The sequence below is a fragment of the Megascapheus bottae genome, chromosome 26, assembly GCF_031878675.1.
Source record: "Megascapheus bottae isolate mThoBot1 chromosome 26, mThoBot2.hap1, whole genome shotgun sequence".
NCBI lineage: Eukaryota > Metazoa > Chordata > Mammalia > Rodentia > Geomyidae > Megascapheus > Megascapheus bottae.
In genome coordinates this window covers 20844350-20864861 of record NC_143534.1, presented here as the reverse complement: position 1 = coordinate 20864861, position 20512 = coordinate 20844350, and the positions used below count along the sequence as shown (strand labels likewise).

The following is a 20512-nucleotide window of genomic DNA, read 5'->3' as shown; positions in this document are numbered from 1 at the left end:
TAAGAGGCAGTGTATATATAAACTGCTTCGCCAAATGGCAGAAAATTGAATACATAGCCTAAACTTTTTTAAATGAGAGGGAAGGGAGAGGTGGTAGGTGAGAATGTTGAGAGGGATGACATTGATCAAGATGTGCTGTATTTATAAACTGCTTTGGTGAAAGGAAGCTCCTCTGTATCTACTTAAAGATGATAAAAATTATTATAATTATGATAAATTATATTATGGTAAAAGACTATTAAAGATGATAAAATATTTTTAATTAAGACGTTAAAGCCACTATTCTGCTCATCCAGATTGGTTGATATTAAAGAGTCTTTATTTAGGAATACACAAATAGATAAAAATTTTCAAAATAAACTATAGTAGAAACTAAAAAAAAAAGTCACAAATCAGGTTAATAATCATAATATGTTTTCTAATTTTCATGCTAGTTAGAAGACATGGCAAGTAGGCTTAAAATTCCTTTGAAAGGGAACTGGGAAATTAAAGCTTCATTCATTTAAATCTTAGAGCCTTGGGCTGGGAGTTTGGCCTAGTGGTAGCGTGCTTGCCTAGTATGCACAAAGACCTGGGTTCGATTCCTTGGTACCACATACTTAGAAAAAGTGGTGTTGAGGCTCAAGTGGTGGAGTTCTAGCCTTGAGAAAGAATCCAAGGACAGTTTTCAGGCCCTGAGCTTAAGCCCAGGACTGGCAATAAATAAATAGATAGATAGATAGATAGATAGATAGATAGATAGATAGATAGATAGATAGATAGATAGATAAAAATAAAATAAAAAAATAAATCTTAGAGCCCAGAGTAAACCAATGCTGGGACGTTGAGTTAGACTGTGTGAGTTTAGCTCAGTGTATTACCATCTATGAATCTTCACTATATTGCGTGACCTCTTTGGCCCTGAATTTCTAAGAAATGAACACAATGCTGTTTTACTTTAGGGCAATGGTTACTATGAACCATTAAGACAGAGACCTTTAAGATAGTTCTAAAGAATGTTTGTGGCATATTGATAGAATTGCTGTTAGGAAGGACACTAGTCAACACAGATTTGTGCAGTATGTCAGGCAGAATACGTAATAGAAATGACTGTTTTTATGTGTAATGCGGATTTTGTTGAACTTAACTTCCGTCAGCACCCATGGTGTAAGCTTTAAGTGACATTTAGACCTTCAGTGCAGCGAGTCATTACAGCAGCATTCTCAAGGACTTCAAGCTGGAGAGTCCATTAACAGAAGGGCTTTGAAGTTGACAGTCCTTGCATGTGGTATTGTCACAGCACTGGTTGGTTGGCCACACACATCAACATTCTAGAATGAATGGAGTCTCATCTTCACAGACATGGTCATTCACTGCCCTGATTCCTTCATCCTCTCTGGTTGTGCTTCTTTCAAAATGTGCTGGGTGTTTGGGTACCAGTGGCTCATTACAATCAGAAAAATACTACCCACTCAGGAGGCTGAGATCTGAAAATCACAGTTAGAAGGCAGGAAAGTCTGTGATATTCTTCACTCCACCAGAAAGCCAGCAGCGGGGCTGTGACACTAGCCTTGAGAGAAAAGGCTGAAGGATAGTGCCTAAATTCAAGCCCCACTACTCGCACCAAGCAAATGAATAAGCATGTGTCTATGTCAGCTTCTAGGATCTAAGCCAAAGAAATAGGGAATTTAGAATAAAGGTATGGGATGTTTCTTACTAATTGTTCCTTCCTAAACTCATCATGACAGTTACAAGGATGAGAATAAATGGGAAGGTAAGAACTCACCCCATTTCCCGAAGAGAAAAAAAAAATTGCAAAGCTGAAGCAGGTGGTGGTGGTGATTCGCAGGAAATAATTCACTGTCTCACATCTTCTGGTGACACATCAAATATTAATGTTGTGCCTTGCTAATTAAATACATTTTTGCATATCTCAAGGGAATTCAAATATGCCTTTTTTAGAAGAGTGTGTACCTCCTCATTCATGTATGTTCAGCTCTTCTCTGTGCCTAGAAAATAGTTCCATGTGTCTGTGTGTAAACATAGTAACAATGTCTAAAGGCTTTGATTCCTTCCACTCTTCACTGCAAATGTGTGGTAAATACCTTTTGATATAACTTTTACTCACAGGGAAATTGAAGCAGAGACATGTAAGTTGTCTAAGACCCCAAGACTGCTAAGCTACAGAGCTGAATCAGCCTCAGGGCCTTAGAGACTAGAACCTTCTTTCTCATCTCATTGTATAATACATCTTCCAGTCTTTAAACAAGGTCCTGCTAGATCTGTTTTTGTTTTGTTTTGTTTTGTTTTCCTGCTTTTTTTCTTTGGTTTAGGATCTAGCCATTCATTTTCCTAACAAATAACACATCTTTGTTTGTAAAAGTTTAGATCTGAGTCTACCTAATGAATGCATCATTAAAGGATGCCCTGAGATATTTCCACAGAAACTTCCAGTTTGGTTCAAGTTGTCTGGGCTCTCCTCTCTTTTCCTTAGTATTCATTCTCTACTCAATCTTCATCCGCTCTACATTATTCCTGTTTTACCACCCTTGACTTTATAGTTTGCCAGTGAGCTCAGGGATCCCAGCCTGCATTTCTTGATCTTTGTCTCTGCAATCTGCTCACATTTTCTACATCCCTCCAGGCTTCATTCCCCCAGACACTTCCAAGAATTAGGCATAGTGGAATGATTTTCTCTGTCTTCAGAATGGAGAGAGTATTCTTACTAGGTTTTTTTTTTTTCTATTGCACTGTCCTTGGACTTTCTCAAGGCTAGCACTGTACCACTTAAACCGCAGCACCACTTCTGGCTTTTTGTGTGTATGTGGTCCTGAGAAATCAAATCCAGGGCTTTGTGCATGCTAGATGAACACTACCACTAAACCATGCTCCCTGCCCAAATCTTGACGAATACACAGAAGGGACAGCTCTGACCCTTCTCTTCTAGTACAGGCCTTCTCAGACATGAATTTGCATTCCATCACAAAGGGCTTGTTAATAAAGTTCCTGAGCTGATGCCCTAAAATAAGAGGCTCGAGAGTTTAAACAGTGATTCCCATAATGCCATGCTGCTGGCCCCATTGGTTACAAAAGGCACTGTGCTTTTCACCTCTTCCTACGGGTCCTAATTCAAGTGAGTACTAGCCCCCTGCACACAGGGGCAGCCTTGTCGCTTGGCTTTAGTAAATTGGGTTACCATTAACCTCTTTGATTGGTAGTTGTGAACTATGCAAATTATTTTAACTTTGTTTTCATTTTAATCTACATTTTAGGTTTGATTTATGTTTTGGTCAACTGATTTGTAATCATGTTTAGCCTATATTCTGAAGATTGTACAGAGAAAACAACTTACAATTTGAAACACTTGAAGTTCCTAAACTGCCCATTTTGTAGCGATTGCTGATAAGATGCTGTATTTCTTTCATTGATAACAATTGTATTCTAACCAAATGGACATAATGGAGACTATTAAGCTTATTCCGTTTGTCATATCAGATTATATATGCTACCCAGGGGAACAGAATATATCTTATGTCTGTCTAGGAAAAGCAGAGAATGACGAACACATGTTATGTTGAAGCAAACTGCTCAGGAATGTTTCTAGTTAAGGGAAGATTTGTAACATGCCTGAATCAAGAAGGCCTGGACAGCTGGAGGCTTGGAAAAGCCTACCCGTGGGGCTACTGACTGAATGTTAACATGTGTTCTTCCATTCCCTTCTTCTCAGTGCCCATCTGGACAGAACGACATGTCAGAGTGGAAAGTTGTGGACAGCCCTGAGAGGTTTTACCTGTCTTCCAGGAATGTTTCATGGCATTTGTTTTCATATGTATAGTAACTTCTCAGAAAACCTTTCTGCTTGTACATATGGCACTTCTTTTTGTAGGTCATCACAGGGGTTCTCACTTAGAGCCTGGTTGTTGTCCTTAAGCTATTTTGCTGCTGTACCTTTTGAACCATGCCTTCATTTATGGCGTTTTGCAGGTTAATCTCACGAACTTTCCTGCTGGGGATGGCTTTGAGCCACAATCCTCAGATCTCAGCTTCCTGAGTAGCTAGAGGGACAGACATGAACACCAGTGCCTTGCTCACATGACACACTTGATGCCCTACAAGTTTCAGCTTTGTAGTCTGGAAAATTGCCTTTGTGGACATGGTTTTTGGCAGGGGAATGTACAAACTAAGAATGGACCATGTGGGCCCATGGGTGGAACCCCAGTTCTAGTCTCCCCTTTTGTAGGCAGCAGAACTTCTATACCATCCATATTGCTTTGGACTTCAGCTTCTTCATCTGACAGACGTTATAAGAGCCTTCTAGGTTTGTTTTGAAGGTTAAACAATCTATTTAAAGACTCAGACAAATTCATAGCATTTTTATTAAGGTTTTCAGAAAGAAGTTATATATTGTTTTAAAATATGGTATTCGATTATGAGTAGCTGACTTCTGGTTTTGAACCTTAGTTTTCAAACCACAGAAGTCAGATTATTGAGCAATTTTATAACCTGAAGGAATGAGGCAAGCACCAGACACATACTTTGGAAATTCTAGATTGCTCTTGAGTGAAATGTTTACTTCTTATGATGGTAAAGAAGGAGAAAAAACATCTACTTAAGATATATTTGCTTGGCCTCTGCAATGTGGATAGGGGAATGGAGGGAACTCAAACCTCCTGGCATTCTTTCAGTCCCACTGTCTTTCCCCTGTCAGAGACATTGGGAGAAATGATTCTGGCCTTGAACCTATTAGAGAAACCCTTCTGGGAAGGTACAGAGTATTATTTTCCCTATATTATTACCATAATCTTACATGATTTTTTTAAAATTCTTGGATCTGGTGTTCAAGAACTAAAGAGACCAAGGTGTTACTATAGCAAAATATAGGACATCAGAGGACTCTGAGTTTTGATCAGAAACATTTCATTTTTCCTTTATTTCATGAATGTATTGTTCCAGAACCACTAAATTTCTTTGTGACCATTCCTGTTAAGCTCCTTTGTTTTTATGTTTAAAAGTAATTGAGAAGTGTTAAAAACCAAATGTCAAACATTTTAGTACAGTTTCCTTTATAACAATTTGTATCTCTAGTGAAACCTGACTTTTTTCAGAGTAAAGTAATAAAGTCCAATAACATGAGGAGGGGAAAAGGGAAGGAGCAAAAGAAAGCTTTGGTGTTTTCTTTAAAAAAAAGAAAAAAAACGCACACACTAAAGCACTTTGTGTGGCTTAAACCAAAATGAGAGGAAAAAAATTCAGTGTGTGGACAATTTGTGACTTGTTCTCTGTGGTTATGAGGCGTGAGGAAACTAATAATAAATCTTTCTGTGTATTTCACATGGCAGTTTGAGCTTTAAGTTCTATTCCTTCTTCCCTTGTGCTGAAACCCACATGCTGCCTGAAGACGCTTTATAGACATGGTTGAATAAATAGATGTTTATAAAAATGTCATCATTTTTCTATAAAATGGTGGCATAACACTAAGTCCTTCTCCTAAAGCAGAGAAGAAAGTATGCTCTCAAAACAGAATGCCAGTGTTAATGTCTTAGAATTCCCATTGCTTTTTCTGATCGTCGATGGAAGGACTGTAGAAACTGGACTCCCAAAGAGTTTATAGAGATAAGCATAAAAAAAACCAAAAAGTTATGGTCAAATTTATGAGTGTATAATGGCTTTAAAATTATAATTCTTGTATAGAAAAGGCAAATATGATCTTTAGTAGAAACACAGTTGACTTTTTATGTCATAGATCTACCTTATTTATATTAGGCTTAATTTCTGGACATAAATCATGGTTCTGTCATTCAGCTGGTTTTTATGGAGTACTGAATACCACACAGTGTTCTGAATACATCCGGTCATTAGTGACTAGCTCAGACATTTTTATCCTCAAGCTGCTTACTTTGCAGTAGGAGAAGATAGAGCAAGAACATATTTATAATAAGTTGAGTATGAATGAGAAAGCCATGTATCTATAGGATAGCTAGAGGGGAGTGTGCACTACAAAGGAAATTAAAGAGAAACGATTTAAAGGGAAGGAGAGTACAACAGGAGATGTGATGAGTCTTGGTCAATATCCCGGAAAGCCAGTGAATGATTCAAATTCTGAGCCACTACATGGCTAAGGAAGATGAGGAAGGTTGTGTGTTGGTCTTTTGTTTTGGTTTTGTGCTGGTCCTGAGGCTTGCACTCCGGGCCTAGGGCCTGTCCCTGACCTCTTTTTATTCAAGGCTATAATGCTCTACCACTTGAGCCTCAGTACCACTTCTGGTTTTCTGGTGGTTAATTGGAAAATAGGAGTCTCAAGCACTTTCCTGCCTGGACAGGCTTTGAACCGGGATTCTTACTGAGCCTCCTGAGTAGCTAGGATTTAGCTCGAGCACATCTATTTGTGTTCTGATGTTATTATATTCTTGCTACAGATGAAGTAGAAGTGAAATTGGTGCCTATGTTGTTCTGTGTAAGAGTAAGGCAGACTAGCACTCTGGACAAAGTTGGTGCCGTGTATGCTTTCAGTTCTCCTCTTTCCCTTCTTCCTTTCTTCCCTCTTTTCTGTCTCCTCTTTCTTATCTTCCTCCTTTTTTTCTCTACATTTTTTGTTGCTTTCCCCCCTTCTCTTTATACAAATCAGTGCTACTTCATTTGTCATATTTCCCATTTTGAAAGGACAGAAGCAAAGAAATCTGACTCTATTAAAGCTTGTTGTATACTGCACAGTAACTCTACTTTGATGTAGTTTGCTTCCAGTAGTACTTTAAACTTCTTTAAAGATTATCTGAGACCAGACTCAAACTAGCTATTAGATACTTCTGCTCACTGGCTAGCATTCTACCACCTGAGCCATGCTTTCCATCCCCAAGGAACTTTGAATATCTTTTTTTTTTTTAAACAGATTTGTCACTTTCAAACACAAAAACTACCCTCCTACTAATATGTTGCTCTTATGATTATGTGTCAAATATAATATCTTACTTTTATTTTATACCTATGGCATCAGATCGTCGGTATTACTGTATAATAGGCTGACTTTTTATGTGTCTGATCTGAGGAATACCTAAAGATTTCACTGATTTATCTTGCAATAAATCAAATGAAGACATATGTTTTTTCAGGTAATGAAGTGGCTTGGGTATTTATTGCAGAGATTCTGGTAATTCTGATATTTTATTCTGGATAGTAAGAGTTACCTCCTTAGCAAGTCTGGCCAGTATCATAAAAATGTCTGAAGGGAAATGGGAAAGAATTTTCATGTTCGGCAGTACAGGTACACTAGAGGGGAACAAATAATAAAAGTTATATCCGTGTCAGTTATTCCTTGTAAAATATGCCATTTATGTTTTTGCCATGATACACAAAGAAAACATGAGTGATATTTGGTCCTTGTCACAGATACCCCTCTAAAATAATAGTGTGTGCATAAATCCAGATATGGACAGAAGACTGTCAAATAAGGATGGAGTTTATCATTAATGTATGGATTCAGATGATTACATAAAAATGAAAACTGAAAAACTAATTTGGCTAATCTCCATCTGTGTCTCTCTTTTCCGTCATAGAATATTGACCTAATAAAATATTAACATGATCGTCTTTATCAGGACTGTCCTTTCATAATAACAATCTTTACATGAGTCTCTTTCACCCATATTTATAGTAAATTCAATTTGGTACTCATCAAATTGTTTTTCTTAAGGGAAAACAATTCCATGTTCAATCTTTAAAAATATCATTTTATACTTGGTGGATTTTCATTTTATTTTACATGTGTACTGGGGGAGTGGGGGTGAGATTGGAATTGAACCCAGGACCTTGCACATGCTACTTAAGTATTCTACCACTTCAGCCATGCCCTGAGTCCTGTTGTGTGTGTATCTTTGTTTCTGAGATAGGGTCTCTAAAACAAGTGTGCTATATCTGGCTTATGTATTTCATACATGAACGCATGCACACACACAGTATTTCTTTGATTTCAATACAGTTATTTTGGGGGAGTCACAGATGAACAAAAGTGCAAATACTTGCGAGGTACAGTGGCTCATGCCTGTTATCCTAACTACTCAGGAGACTGAGATATGAGGGTCAAGGTTCAAAGCCAACCCCGGCACAAAAGGTCCTGAGACTCATCTCCAATTAACCTCTAGAAAACGGGAAGTGGGGCTTGGCTCAAGGGTAGGGTGGTAGCCTTGAGCAAAAGAGCCCAGGGACAACGCCCAGGCCCAGAGGTAGGGCAGTAGCCTTGAGCTGAAGAGCTCAGGGACAGTGCCCAGGCCGAGATCAAGCCCCATGACCCACCAAAAAAAAAAAAAAAATCTAAATACTTAAACTAAGAAGCAATTGGAAGCCTCACCTTCTCCAATAAAGTTATAGAGAAGCAAGGTATTGTGGTTCTTAACTGTGGTTAGCATTATAAAAATGAAATAATATATAAGAGAAAGAGTGGAGAAAGGAGAGAAGTGAGAAAATAGGAAGAGATGAGGAAGGAAAAGGAAATAACAGTGAGCGCCCTGAAATATTGTTGAAGGAAATACAGAGTTTTTGGAGACATAAATAAAAACTAACAACATTAAAAAAAAACCACATAGTAGAACAAGTAAAGCAAATTAGTCTTTCTTGCTGAGGGGAGTTATGGGTACAGGCTGAGCCCTGCACAATTCTCCTCTGGCCTTTGGCCCTCTGAAAACTGCTTGTGTTGAATGTTGTCTCAAATTTCTTTTTTCGGGGGATTGTTTGAGAAGTATAGGCCTCTTGTAGACTTCCACACTCCTCTGTAAACATTCTGGGCCTGCTTTTGATTGACCAGACTGTGGTCAATCGATTACTACAGACTCAATTGCTTCAGACTGGGCTGCATTCTTTGGTTAGCCAAGGTTCTAGACCACGGGCAGATGTTGGAATCAAGTGATTCATACATGTCCTCTGAAATCATCAATGAGGCATAAATGAGATGTTCATTGTCTCCTCACTTACTAAATGTAGTACTAGAACTTTTAGCCAGGGCAATAAGGCAAGAGAAAGAAACCAAAGGGAAAAAAACCTTCTTGTTCAGTGTCTCTGGACATGAAGGAAATGTAAATAGAAACAGCCCTGGGATTCTACCTTACCTGAGTAAGAACCATTATCATCAAGAATACAAGAACAAATGCTGGAAGTGTTGTTGGGGAAACAGAACCCTATTAAAATGGTGGTGGGAATGTAAACTAGTGTAACTACTTCCAGATTCCTATACAGCTATCTCTGACCTAGCAATACCACTCTTGGGCATTTATAGGAAAGATTGCAGGTCAAGTTACAACGAAGGCACATACATGCTCTCATTATTGCTGCATATTGACTGTAGCCAAGTTGTGAAAACAGCACACATGCCCTACAAACAGATGAGTAGATGAAGAAAGTGTGACCTATATAGAGTGGAATTTTATTCATCCATCAAGAAGAATAATATTATGTCATTTGCCAAGGAAATGAATGAATGTGGAAAAAATTATGTTAAGTGAAGTAAGTCAGGCTCAGACAAAAGGCATATGTTTTCTCTCATGTGGAAGTTAAATCTGAGTTATAAACATATATGAAAACATATACAGGGCCATATGCACAAACAAATTGACTAAAGTATAGTATATGCAAGGGAGAAATATATCAAGTTAAAGGTCACCGTAGGCTATGAGGCAAGACCCAGCCTCAAAAAAAAAAAAAAAAAAGGTAAACATGTAGGTAAATACACACATAAACACAGAACATATTTTAGTGGAGAGACCGTGGAGGGGATCAGAGGGAGGAATGTTAAAGGGTAAATAATTCTGGAGTACAGTGTGCTTGTAAAAGAAGATGGCATAATGAAATTCACTAAAAGCTGATAAAGAAAAAGAGATAGGGAAATGGAAAGCAAGAGCAAACAAAGGGGTCAATCTGATGAAATTACTCTGTGTGTGTGTGTGTGTGTGTGTGTGTGTGTGTGTACACAAAAGTGAAATCTCTTTGAACAATTAATTAACCGACATTTTTATTAGAATGAGAGGATGTACACCAGATACTGTGGTATGGATACTAGTAGGAGAGTGACATGGAAACAGATGGTAAATATGGGCAAAATACTGCACAGATACCCACTGGAAATAGAATAAGCTCATTAGCTTCTTGAAATTGCTTTGGTAAGGGAGGAGGAAGATAGGGGAAGTGATGGAGGAGATCTCTATAATCAGAATGTATTGCATGTATGTATGGACGTGTCAAAGGCAAAAGTCTCATGGATAACTAAGATATTGATAGAGTCAGAAATAAAAGAGAGGCCAAGTTCACTAGCATTTTATTAATACCTGAAATAGGCTATAATTTCTAAAATGAATAAACTTCATGGAGCATGCAGCACATATGCCTACTTTCAGTAAGGAATTACTAATTAAATTAAAAATGGGTCTATAACATATCCTTTACAAAATTACCTTGATTACTATGCTGTTGGATGTATTTCCCCCAGAATGTCTAATGAAGACATGGGTTTTTTTCCCTACCTTTCCAACATGATTTCATAAATTCTCAGGAAATGCTTTTCAAATGAAGCAGATATTTAGTTACATTTCTACTTTGAAAATTTTCTTTTCAAATAAAGTTAATGTGCACGTCAACTTTGTTGCTAGAATTACAAATGAATGAACTCTAAAATCTTTGTTTTCTTCTTCTTCTTCTTTTTTTTTTATTATTCTTGTTGCCAGTTCTGGTGCTTGAACTCAGGGCCTGAGCACTGTCCCTGAGGTTTTGTACTTAATTAGTTTACATTGTGTTAGCCTTAGCTATTTAAAGTTATATTAGCCTTCACAGGCTCTGCCCTGTATTACATTTAACAGCAGCAGATTTGACTTGTGCCAGTTGTGTAGCCAGAATCTGCCAATCGCACAAGCACACCTAGCCCTCACTTCAGAGGCGTGGGTAGCGGTAGGAATTACTGCACATTGTCATGGGCAGAGCAGTAGCTTCTAATTGAGCTCATATGTTCTCTCCATTCATTGGACAAGACCTCAGATAGAGTAGAGAAAATGCAGACTTCCGAATGAGACAGAGGAGCTGTTCTATCTAGCTAAGACACATTCTAAATGTGTGACCTTTCAAAAATGACCCAACCTTTACTTGTCTCATCTGTTAGATGAGAATAATGGTACTTTTCCTTCAGAGATGTTTTGGAAGTTAGTAGTGATGTGTGAAAACTAGTCTTACTACCTGCAAAGAGCTTACTTTGTCATTATCATTATTATTCCAAAGGCTGCTTCATTTTTAAATGTGTGCTGTCTAAATTCTCTTTTGCTTAATGAACCATTAGCAAGCAGAGTTGAAAACCAGCAATAAAGCGTCTATTTATCTGCCCACATTTAAATGTATCTCACCAACATGGAGAAAACCTATGTATTGAAGGGTAAAATAAGATCCATCTTGTTGTGAGTGTATCTATACATGATTGCACTTCAGTTCACAGCCCCAAATTGCCTGTTATGTAAATAGTTTTGCATTCGGAACATAAAACAGACAGCTAAAAATGTGATTATATCTAACAATACAAGAATATAGGATAGAAATACGATCAGTGTTTGCTGTGCTCTGTTTTGCTGTGGGTTTTTTGTTGTTGTTGTTTAGTTTTGCTTCTTCACTGGGGTTTTGAACATAAGGGCTTGCACTTGCTTGGCAGGCACTCTACCACTTAAACCACGCCCTCAGCTTGAAAAAAGCCAAGAATAATAAAGACAAATAGTATGTTTTCTTTCATATGTGAAATCTCTCAATCTAAAGGGGAAAAATAGGGACATGAACATTGAAAAGACGGTTGGAGCAGGTTGGAAGAGCAGGGGAGAGAACATTGTATGCATTTATGAAAAGGTCATCATGAGACAAATTGTTTAAGTCACAAGGCGAAATGAGAGAGCAGGGAGTGGAAAGACAACACTCAGGAAGCTGTTGAATGATCTCGTAAAGTGAGGGTGAGATAAGAAAGAGGGTCAATCTGATAAAAATGCCATGTGCAATTAGCATACACTAAAGCAAAGTGAACAATCACTCTTGTTGAGCTGTGTTAGTCTGAGGAGAGGGGGTGCAAGAGTATGTAGAAAGAAAGGGTATCAATATATGTGAATTAATGTACCTTCTATCTGGCAAATAACATGTAACCCTTTTATTAATTACAATAAAAAATAAATTAAAAAAAGAGTATGTAGAAAGTCAAAACATTTGATGAATATGTGTGCTAACAGAACAGTGAGGTTTGTTGAGATGAGATTGGGACTGGGGAGAAAGGAGAAGGGAAAGTGACAAAGAGGATGAGTCTGACCCGGGTATGTCGTGGTGTGTGCGAATATGGATATGTCAACAAGAAACCCATTCGTACAACTGACACTGGTTAAGATGTATGGGTGGGGAGTAGTGAAATATATTTCATATAATGAAAGCTGTTTCCTGGTAAGTGGTTTTCATATGTTCAATGTATTGTTAGAACAATACGTTAACTTGAGGAAGGGAAGTACGTATGTGAATACAGTATGTTAGTGATGGATTCAGGATATGAATGGACGTAACCGAGCATTTACAGAGCAAGGGAAGTTAGTGGAACAACCACCAGGTGGACAGAGAAGCTTTGTGTGTGTGTGTGTGTGTGTGTGTGTGTGTGTGTGTGTGTGTGTGTGTGTGTGTGTGTGTGTGTGTTCAGGTACTGGGTAGGGTTTGAACTCCAGGCCTGAGTGCTGTCCTTTAGATTTTTTTTTATTAGGTTGGTGCTCTGCCACTTGAACCACCACTCCACCGTGGTGAAAATCAGATTTCAGTGCCTGAGTTCAGTGGCAGAAACTATGTCATTTCTTTTCCATTCCTCCAAGAAATGGAGCACATTAGAAGTAAATATTTAAAAAGTGGGAAAAAAAAGAGTCCTTGCTGTTCTTCTATGCCATTTATCTATCAAATAACCTCTTTACTTTGAATGTAAGATTGGACCCATGGTCTAACTTACAAGTTTGAGACAGTTGCAAAAATATTTCAATAGTGTTGATTTTGTGTATGGGTACTGGGGCTTCAACTAGGGGCTTCATGCTTTCACTTGGCTTTTTTGCCCAAAGCTGGTACTCTACCAGTTGAGCCATACTTGCACTTCTGGCATTTTGCTGCTTCATTAGAGAGAAAAGTCCTATGAATTTTTCCATAGGGGCTGACTTTGCATCCTGAGATATGAGTCTCCTGAGCCGGCGGGAGCCCCCAGCATCTTGCCTAGATGGTGTTACATTTGAATGAGTTTCCCTTACCTTGTTTTTCAGGCCCTGTTGGTGTGGGGTTGAATGAACTGAAGCGGAAGCTGCTCATGAGTGACACACAGCACTATGGAGTAACCATTCCCCGTGAGTTTTCCTCTTGCTCGGTGTTTCTGTCACTACACCATGGATTGATCCTGAGTATTCACAGCATTGTACAGCATCAGCAACTGCTTCCAATAGTCACCCTCATCCTGCCACCTGGGCTGTATGCTGAGTTGGGAAACTGAGGCACTAGAGGTTATTGGCAGGATATTTATTAATGACAGATTATTCCCAGTCTTCCATTTTTATGATGAACGTTAATAACACAGATGACATCAGCTTACTATTTACAAATTTTTGACTGGGTACAAGTCTCACTATTCTGTTTCCTAAAATAAGTGCTAATGTTTTCCAGAGTTGCTTTTTTTTTTTTCCACCAGTTTTTCAATTAGAAGGACCAAGTCATAGAAAGCTGGAGGAGACTTCTCATAACAGGAACTTTTCTTAATTGCCTTTTATATGTAGTAATTGGCAGATAGTGTCAAATGTTTTTTTTTTATGGCTATACATGCCAAATATGTCAGGCTTCTTTTCTATACCCCAAATGAGATCTATTTTTATAAAAATGGCTTTCATGGCCATTTTTACAAATGAAATACGATACTTGAAACATTTTGATCTCCAGAATAAATGCCATTTGACTACTTAATATGTTGATGTTAGAAAGTTCTCTAAAAGACTAAATTGAAATGTTGGCTTTTTCAAGTGGTTTTAGTAGTGTTTGAAAAAAAAATCATTTGTATATTGCCCTCAGCAATGTTCTCTAGTTTTGGAAGAGATCAACTTTGTTTTAAAATTACAGTTTTCTATTACCTCAAGTTCTTTCTTGTTACTACATTTTTCCGAATTATTGTTTGTAATCATTTTCAGCCATAAGTTAGAGAACTGTTGGTTTTCACCAAGGGAGATGAAAGCAAGGAAAAATGTGTAATTAGGAATTTTTTCAACTTCAATTCACTTCTCTCACAGAAGCTGAATTGTAATATACAAACAATTAGAACTTTTTATCACATAATTGTTAAGCAGGCAGGTGAGCAGAAATCTAGAAGTTGAAAAAAAAAGAAAAAACATCCAAAGGGCAAAAAACAAATTTATTAATTCCTTACTCTATCTCTTTGTTCACCTTAATTTATGCAATCTAACAGCAGTGTAAAATGGAGGGTATTTTCTGCCTTTCCCACAAAAGGAAAAAAGGAAAAAAGGGTACGTTGATCTGGTCAGCATTCCATAGACAGTAGCAGCCTTTAGATTTGAAGCCATGTTTTCTGATCTGACTTCTGGCATTATTTTTCCTAGATAGTCCTAACAATTCCATCAAGTCATAATTTTAAACCTGATTCCTTTTGAAGCTAATAAAGATCAGTAAGATCATCTCTCAAACATAAGCCAGTGTTAATGGTACTAAAGATTCCAGAATAAGGTACCTTGGTCTGAGTTCATCTAACCAGTACAATAATATTTGCCTCTGAAGTATCCAGAAAAGTCCTGGGTTTGGACTTTCCAAAGATGCTCTGTGGGCAGTTATTTTCCACACTGATTCACTTCCCAAAAGATTTCACAATAACTATGTTTTCTGGATTTGCCTGATAAGAATCATTCTTATAGAAAGATATTCCCAAAATGCTATGTTTAAAAAAAGCAAGCACCTCGGGTAATTTAGAATGTTAAGGCTATTTAAGAAATACAGCCATAGTCTTAGTTTGGGATAATGTGTAATTAGAAAAAGAAGAATATACCTTAGCAGCAGTTTTGTACTTTACATTGCCATACTTGTAAAATACTTAGGATAGACTCTGAAATATGGTGTTTATTTCTATAATGTTCCTTTCTAAAACATACATTAAGTATCCACCAAAGTAAGTAGAATGAAGAGAAGTTAAGGCAGTGGAACCCTTCCACATTCATAAAGGGAGTAGAAATTTAGTATTTGGAAACTTAAGCGGCCATATTTACTAAAGCTTTGCAAACACATATTATATGACTCAGCCATGTTCCCAGGTCCTGCCCAACAGAAGTATATATTACACATCCTGCAAATGACATTATTAGACCATTCTCCCACCCCCAGAACTGGGCTTGAACTCAGGACCAGGGCACTTCCCTTATCCTTTTTGCGCAAGGTTGGTACTCTACCATTTAAGCTATGCCCTCTCTGCCAGCTTTTCCTTAGGTAACTGGATATGAATCTCTTAGTTGATCTATCTTCCCAGACTCACTTTACACAGGGATCCTCATAACTCAACCTCTTGGGTAGGTAGGTATATTCTGCTATTCTTAACGACATTATTTGTGAGAACCACAAACTGAAAACTACCAGAATGCCTGCTGGCAGTAGAGTGGATAAGAAAACTATGACACTCTAATACAATGGAACATTGTATTGGATCACAATTGGTCACAATAATGCCACTGGATCTCACAGACAATATATTGACCAAAAAGTATGGATGAGAAAGACAACTGAGGCAGTGATTGCTGTGTTCTTGTCAAGGTGCTGCATGTTAATCTGTGACAGTTCATTAAGTTGTAGACAAAATTGCATTTGTATTTTGACTACCATGTGAAATTTGTTGTTTGTGTGTAATACTCAGGGTTTTGGGGCCTTGAACTCAGGGCCTACGCACTGTCTCTGAGGTTTCTTTTTTTTTTTTTTTTTGCTCTAGGCTAATCTTCTATTAATTGAGTCACAACGGAATTCCATTTCTTTTTTTGGTGGTTAATTGGAGATAAGAGTTTTACTTGCAGTTTTTTAGTGGTTAATTGGAGAAAAGAATTCCCTGTCCAAGGGGTGGCTTTGAACTGCAAGCTTTAGATCTCAGCCTCCTGAGTAGCTAGAGTTATAGGTGTGAACGCTCTAGCCATACTAGGGTTTTTTTTTTAATGTTAAAAAGCAATTGTTCATTATAATTTGCTGATGTCAATTTATTTGTTTGGATAAAGTGTCACAGTTATGTACCTCTTCCTCAGGAAAGTCAAGAGATGACACCTTATTTTACTGAGTTTATAACTCCATTTGAATTTATAACGATTTCATGTTTCTAAAAAAGCATCACATATTCCTAAATGTTAAGTCCCAAGAACTGTGTCAGTAGTCATTTTCATGACTTGAACTTTATATAAAGCAAGTTAACTGCAGCGTCACTGGAAGTCCACCCTTATGGGACTTGTATTGAACCTGAGGAGGTCCTTAATGCAAAACATCATTCTGAGGCAAAAGGCAGTGTGTATAAAAATGCCCGATCAGGTAAATGTAATTACTATTGGGCTTGTTTGTCTGAAAAGCAATTAGCGAAAGGTATTGTAGCAGATATCAAGTGTTTGGTAGGTTACAAAATCGGCTGGACTTGGGGAGCTATCACTGCCTGTGGTTCCTTATGCAGACTCATGCCAGATGGGGTTCTCATAGATTTCAAAGTGTCGCCAATCTAGAACTCCTTCTTGAACACTGTCTCACTGGTGTTTTCCAATGATTATATACCCTTTGGTGTAAGGCTAGAACTCTGGCTAAATACTTGTTTGACATAAATGGTCCTACTTTCCAACTCAAACCCTGTAAACCACAGCAACAACAAAACTCCCGTAATAACCACTGTAATCTTCTCATAGGAATTCAGATGATCTTACTAAGGATATCTCCTTACTGACATTATTAGATTCCAGCTAGAACTTAAAACACTTGTGAACTAATAGCAAACCGGGCTAAATCAGGCTCACCTGCTACACGTAGCACTCTCGTGGTAGACATGCCACTTTTAAGTGTGTTAAGTGCTGTCAAAAATAGTCTTGCTCAAAAAAACAATAGTCTTGCTCTAATCACCAGCTGATGTATTTACCACTCGAGGGAGACTTTATGTATGTTGAGTGATGGCCCTTAAACTGTCTGATACAGAGTTTTAACCACTTGTCCTGCTATTCCAATTGGATAAAGACAATCTTTTCTTCTTTCTTGACACAAAAGGTAATGCCCAGAATATTATTTTTTAGTCAGAGTACTATGTAGAGAGGTTACAGTTCCATTCGCCAGGTAATAGGTGTATTACTTCTCACACATTGATATCCCTTCTCATGTTTTTGTCCCCATTTCCCTCCCCCCCACCCCTTCCCAATCATCTTGTTTTCCTCTTCCCTTTCCTATTTCAAATAAACAAATAAACGTATATACAATATACCAGGTAACAAAGTCAAGTACAGTAACAATATATTTACCAAAGTACCCAAAATATTCTATTTGGATTTCTAATAAGACTTCTTTTTCTTAAGCCAGCTGTTGGTTAAAGTAATAATTTCAAACCCCACAAATGAGCATAATTAAGTAATGAATGAATTTAGCTACTTTTTCCAAGGGCATCCTACTAATTCCAGTAACTGCCATTTTCTTGGATGTGTATTATATGATTGGCTCAAAGGAGCATTTTTTCTGTGAGTTTTTATTCTTACCTTTTAGAAAAGACTAAAAAACTTAAAATCAGTATTTCACCATGTTCCCGAGAAGGCTATGACATTCTGTGTCTCAGGGAGATACAAGTGGAACAATTTTGACGAACTATTAGGAGAGTTGAGCATCATATTAATAGACTTGCTAATGCAGTAAAATGAAACTCAAATTTGGTGTATCATTTCAGTTATTTGGGCTTTGAAAAAATCCGTCCTTTTGTATAAGGTTCCTTTTTCCACTTCACATTTTTACAATATTATTAAACTATAATTGAGATACATAAACTACACATATTTAAAATATACCGCTGGATCAGTTTGAATACATGCATACACATGCAAAACCATCATCTCAGACATCATAACAAACAGTTCTATCCCTCCCCCAAATTATCTATACCTCTGCAGTCCAGCCCTCTGTCACTGACCCCAGACAATTATACTAATTCCTTTTGGTTGGAATCATCAATACTTTATATTGAATTGTACAGTATGTACTGTTTTTCTCTGAATCCAATTTTTTCTGTGGAGCATGGGTCTGAGATTCACTCATTCTGTTGATAGGTCAATAGTTCATCAGTTGATTTTCGTGGCATAGAAATGCCACAATTTGTTTACTTGTTCATAGATAGTTACAGATTCCTCCAGAACCCTTATTGTTGGAAAAGTTATTCAGGTGAATTTGTGTACCAAACTTTCAGTGGACACATGTTTGCTTTTCTTAGGAAATTAATAGCATGGCTAGGTCATAGGTTTAATTGTTAATGGCACTAACAGATCGTTCTCCAAAGAAATTAGACCATTTTATAGTCAAGGCTGGATGGAGGCTCGCTGGCAGCGAACAGCTCGGCCAGTCTCAAGACGGAGCTCAAATCCCAGAACTAACTAAATAAATTTATATAAACAAACAAGTTCTGCTTTATAATTAAGGCATATTTCCATAAGCACTTACAGAATTACAGACATGACTGAATCTAAGCAACTATTTTTTTAGCTGTGATCTAGTTTCCTTGGTGTATTTAATTTTCTTTTCCTTTTATTCTTTCTTTTTTAATTTCTTTTTGCCTTCAGATTAGCTGAATGATTTCCACTATTACATTTTAATCTATCTGTTCACTCTGATTTATGTCTCTTTTTATTTCTTATCTCTCACCCCAGGCATTACAATATGCACACCAAATCATTCACATTCTCCTTACAGTTAATTGTGTCATTTTACATAAACTGTAGGAAACTTGCAGCAGTATTAAATCCCTTTTTACTTTCTGCCTTAATCTTTGCTTTGAATGATTGTATTTGCATACTTTGGAAACTATTCCAACACAATTTGACTTTAAAACAGTCATTTATTTTAATTTAAAAGGAAAAAAGTAGTCTTCTATTCTGTCTGTTCTTCCTCTATTCCTTGAATATGCAAGTTTTTTTCTTCTCTTTTTTCTTCAGCCTGTAAAACATCCTTTATCAGATTTTTTTTTAGCATAGTCTGCTGGTGAATTTTTATGTTTGTCCTCATCTGAGCGAGTCTTTATTTTGCCTTATTACTGAAAGTTGGTAAGTCCTCTTTTAGTACTGTAAAGATATTATCTTGTCAATTTCTTGTTTTTGTGATTTATGAAATCTGAAATTTTAAATCAGTATTCCTTTATGTGTGTTGTATGCTTTCTAACCACTTTTAAGGTTCCTTAATTTTATTTAGTTTTTAGTAATTATGTTATAACATGTCTAGGCTTTTTACCTCTGAATTTATCCTGATTATCTGCTCCTCTTCCCTTTACCAAATGTGTGTGTGTGTGTGTGTGTGTGTTTGCACACGCATGCATATATGTGCTTGTCAGCCGTACTGGGCTTGAACTGTCTCTAAGCATTTTTGCTTAGGAGTGACACTTTACCACTTAAGCCACAGCTCTACTTCAGGCTTTTGCTGGTTGATTGGAGATCATTGTTTCACAAACTTTCCTGCCTGAGCTGGCTTTGAACCCCTAACCTCAGATCACAGATTTTTGAGTCGCTAGGGTTACAGTAGGAGCCTCTGGCACAGGGTCCTTTTACCCTAGTTATTTCCTCAAATCATATTTTTTTCCCCACTCTTTCTTCCCTTGCCTTCTAGCACCTCAATTATATATATGCCACATATTTCAGTATATTCACATAGGTCTTTGGAAATCCATTTGTATATCAATTTTTATTGTTATCTTCATCATCATCATTACTACCTTTATCTTTTTGTTATTATCTTATTAATTCAGATTATATAATTTTTATGATCTGCTTTGGGTTTCATTGACTTTTATCTCCATCCTCTCTATTGTACTCACCTCATGTAGTGATTGACCTTGACAGATTTTTTTTGTTTTATTTTCAGTTCTACAATTTCCACTTGATCTTTCCTTTATAGTTTGTACTTCTCCGCTAAGAATATATGACTACCATTCTGTTCAGGTGTGTTTTCCTACACCTTATGAAGCATAGTTTAATATCCATGTTAATTTCAGCTCCCAGGACATTTAGGGTTTGCATCTTTCTTTTCCCTTGCATTTTAGATGCTATTAATCAACTATGCTATTTTATATTTAGTTCCCAGTTCTATCTCATTTACCTGTCTTGTGTTGGATTGGGCCTGTCTTGGCTCAAGGATTGTTCTGAAACTTGTGTACAGTTTCAAGGCTGTTTTTTTTTTTCTGTACTGATTTGAGTAAAAGAAAGTTGCCATCACTCCGTGGTTAGACTAAGAGTTGTATGCATTAATTACAGCTCACTTGCATGAAACCAGCAATGTTGGTTTG

General features: G+C 37.3%; 1 protein-coding gene across 3 annotated transcripts in view; it reads left to right on the top strand.

The window, feature by feature from the left end:
- Nucleotides 1-20512, top strand: part of Mpp7 (MAGUK p55 scaffold protein 7) — a 188184-nt gene that overhangs the window by 142827 nt on the left and 24845 nt on the right. For all 3 annotated transcript variants that reach the window (XM_090319105.1, XM_090319103.1, XM_090319102.1), the window contains exon 13: nucleotides 13257-13337. In XM_090319105.1, the coding sequence (XP_090175231.1) occupies nucleotides 13257-13337 (81 nt within the window). The remainder of the gene's footprint in view (nucleotides 1-13256; nucleotides 13338-20512) is intronic.